The following is a 3,292-nucleotide window of genomic DNA, read 5'->3' on the forward strand; positions in this document are numbered from 1 at the left end:
GTGGCATGTTACTGGAACTACCTCTTTGAATGTCGTAAGACCTCTCATGTCATGGATTAGAATCCTCCTCTGGCTAGTTTGGCGGTAGTGAGGGTGATCCTCGAATAGTTAGACACATGAAAGTGGCTGAGGGCTCATATAATTTGGGTTTCGATTAAATACAAAAAATAGATTATGTGTGCTGTTGAATTCAAACATACTCTAATTCTATACAATAGAAAGAACATAGCCACATGATATATATGTGTGTGTGTGTGTGTGTGTGTGCGCCGCCAACCTTGACCTATTGGTGGAACAATCTCTTTGAATGTCGTAAGTCTCCTCAGGTCATAGATTCAAATCCCCCTCTGACCAATTTGGCGGTAGTAAGGGCAGTATTCGAATAGTTAGACACATGAGAGTAACTGAGAGCTCATATAATAGTCTTCTTAAAAAAAAAAAGTGTGTGTGTGTATATATATATATATCATATAATATAAAAAAAATTATATAATTTCTTTATTTCAAAGTACAATGAGAAATTGTTAGTACCGGCTTTAGCTTAAAAAATTCATCCGTCTTCTACTTAAAGAAGACCGGACGTAGCGACATACGTAATAATTTTTCCTTACAACAGACCCACAGATACTTACCTCAATCTTCTAAAAGGTAGCATATATTAATAGGGGTAGAAGTAGGATTTAATTTCATTTAAAATTTAATACATTTTAGATTTTTCATTTAATAAATTTAAAGATGATTAATATTTTTAAATCGTTTGAAATGTAACTATTTATTATTATTATTTTGATGAAGTCCAAAATAGTAAAAATAAAATTCTATTAAAATAATCTAACTAAAAAACGTCGAAACGCTTGGATGCATTTCGAAATATTTTTGAGACTCATCATTATGACTAAAAATGTGATTAAAATAAAGAGAATTAGTGGGATTTAATATATTTTAAATTTAAATAATAATGAAGTAAGCTTCATTTAAATAATATATTTTAAAGTAAAATTATTTTGGGATCTTAAATTTTAGATACATTTTAAAATGAGTATAATATATGAATAATCAATTAAATTTATAATATCAATGTTATAAGTATAAATATTTAAATTTTGGTGTTAGATTTGTAAATACATAAACAATTAGGAGCAAGCCCTAAAAAGAAAGTAGAGATTAACATCCATCACCTTCCTCCCTCTTCTCTTCAAAAAATTATTACATACTTATATTTATGCAGAGATGCATGCGGTATCTGATCCTGATCATAAATTACGATGATCTACGACCAGGATGTAATGTATGATTAGATCGGAGAGTGCATGCTCCATATACAATAACTTTTCCTCCTCTTCAGCGGCCTCTTCTTCTTATAATTGAAGTTGCAGAGAACTCCTCCGTGTTCTAGGCCATTAAAGCCTTCAGCAAGAGCTTCGCGATCAGATTCGTCATCCAACGCCGATCTCTGGTTGCCGGAGATCGATTATCCCAACAGAGCGCGATAGGAGCTGAGCTCTTTGAGTTTGCACAGCCATTCTTCGCCGGTAATCTTCTTGCATTTCATCATACCCGTCGCTTCGACTTCTCTCTCCTCTTGTTTCTCCTCATCTTCTTTATCATCGGAGCTTTTTCCGGCGACGGCAGTCTCATCTTCCTTGTCATTTGCGATTTCTAACTCATGCTGCAAAATAACAAACAGTTTCAACACAATATGGAGCATATTGACGAAAGATTGATTGATCAGCGATTTTCCCCAAATTTGGAGAAAAGCTCGACGGCTCTAATTAACTATCTAAAAATCAAGATTCTACATAAAGCGATCGTCTCGTTTATTTTTGAAGGGATTCATTTGATTAGGGCAGGGTATCGGGGAGAAATAAAAAAGCAATAGACCAAACCCTAAAAAAATGGGAAGTGAAGAGACACGAGATAGGAATCATGGAAGCTAGCGATCGATCGATCCTTCTGATGACTCGATGATTGAAGATTGATCAAATCTTTCACTGAATAGCCGCGGAGGAATCCCACGCAGAAGAAAATCGAATTATGATTATCTTCTTTTTCTCCCTCTACTTCCTGCTTCTTCTCCCTGCGAATTCCTCCTTTTTCATTATTTTTTTTTCTTTTATTTTGGTTTCTCTCTTCGCAGGAGTTCTTCATTAAATTATTCCAAAAAAGACCTACAGTTTAAGAAACCGTGCGCTGTACCAGCAAGAGATTCCAAACTCTCTGGAATGAGAGTTTATTAACTCCATCGCCAGGACTTCGAGTTGCGTGGACGTTGGTTGACGTCCGGACACAACTTGGTTTTAACTGATTTAAGGTTCGATTGGGGCTGTTTATTTGGTGCGGTATTGTTTTGACAACGCTCCTAGACTGTCTGGGCAAAACTATGTTTTGGTAGCTTATGCATTTTGAAAATGCTGAAAACAGTGTTTTCACACCGCACATATCTAGGTGTGGTGGCAGCTTTCAAGCATCGGTCTGAATTTTTCAAAAAAATAAAAATTTCTAATATCCACCGCAACTAGCTTATCAGCAGATTATTTTTTATTAGCTTATTAACATATTATTGAATAAGCTGCAGCTGCCCCAAACATACCCTCAATCTTCCTGCTTTAACTAAAGTAGGTGATGGGATTATTGATAATAATTGAAATTTCTCTTACATTCCTGAAGCTTGTTTGAGATATATTATAGAGGTTCCTATTAAAAAAGATTTTATTAATTATCTTTGGAAGGGTCATGATAAATATGCTCATAAATTCATTTATGATCTTATTTTTATAACTCATATTTAGTTAGTTGGAACAAGTTTGCTTGGTGTAAAGATTACTCTTTCAGATTTGCTATCAATACTAGGAGAATTTTGCATCATGGTCTCAAAACTAGACGATCGCTTCAGATAGTCTCAAAATTACTCGGCGTCCGGGCGACGGACGTAATAAATTTTCCTCTGAAACACATTAATCTGAAAATTTACATACGAACACTCAATTCTTATGTATTTACACATCGAACACCCATACTTCAATCTTAGTATTTTACTATTCTGGTTGTTCTTCATTCCTCTGTATAATTATGATTAATTTCAACACAAAGTTTAAATCTTACAAAATCATGTTTTATGCTAAATTACTATATTTTAATATGGGCAAAATCATAAACTATCTATTTTTTAAAAAAGAATATTGAGAAAAAAATATATTAAAGATGGGCAAAATTACTAAATTGTCTAAGATATATTAGAAGAAATATGAAATTTTATTATTTATATAAAGATTTATAAAATTTTAGGTTGACA

General features: G+C 33.4%; 1 protein-coding gene across 2 annotated transcripts; it reads right to left on the reverse strand.

The window, feature by feature from the left end:
- Positions 1 to 1,449: 1,449 nt before the first annotated feature.
- On the reverse strand, positions 1,450 to 2,456 carry LOC110032073. Of its 2 annotated transcripts, none has more exons than XM_020735585.1 (2): positions 2,197 to 2,456; positions 1,450 to 1,669 (listed from the first exon to the last, which is right to left on the reverse strand). In XM_020735585.1, the coding sequence occupies exons 1-2, from the start codon at positions 2,437 to 2,439 to the stop codon at positions 1,472 to 1,474; spliced, it is 441 nt and encodes a 146-aa protein (XP_020591244.1). In that variant the 5' UTR covers positions 2,440 to 2,456; the 3' UTR covers positions 1,450 to 1,471. The 2 variants fall into 2 exon arrangements, 1 of the variants encoding a protein (XP_020591244.1); XR_002294815.1 differs by lacking the exon at positions 2,197 to 2,456 and adding an exon at positions 1,887 to 2,099 and having other exon boundaries at positions 1,526 to 1,669.
- Positions 2,457 to 3,292: the final 836 nt, after the last annotated feature.

This window comes from Phalaenopsis equestris, unplaced genomic scaffold, assembly GCF_001263595.1.
Source record: "Phalaenopsis equestris unplaced genomic scaffold, ASM126359v1 Scaffold000877, whole genome shotgun sequence".
Classification (NCBI taxonomy): Eukaryota; Viridiplantae; Streptophyta; class Magnoliopsida; order Asparagales; family Orchidaceae; genus Phalaenopsis; species Phalaenopsis equestris.

Coding starts and splice junctions, on each gene's coding strand:
- LOC110032073 (XM_020735585.1), bottom strand. CDS start 2,439: ATGTGCGGTGTGAAAACACTGTTTTCAGCATTTTCAAAATGCATAAGC. Junction 1,670..2,196: donor GAGTTTGGAATCTCTTGCTG/GTACAGCGCACG, acceptor GTTATTTTGCAG/CATGAGTTAGAAATCGCAAA.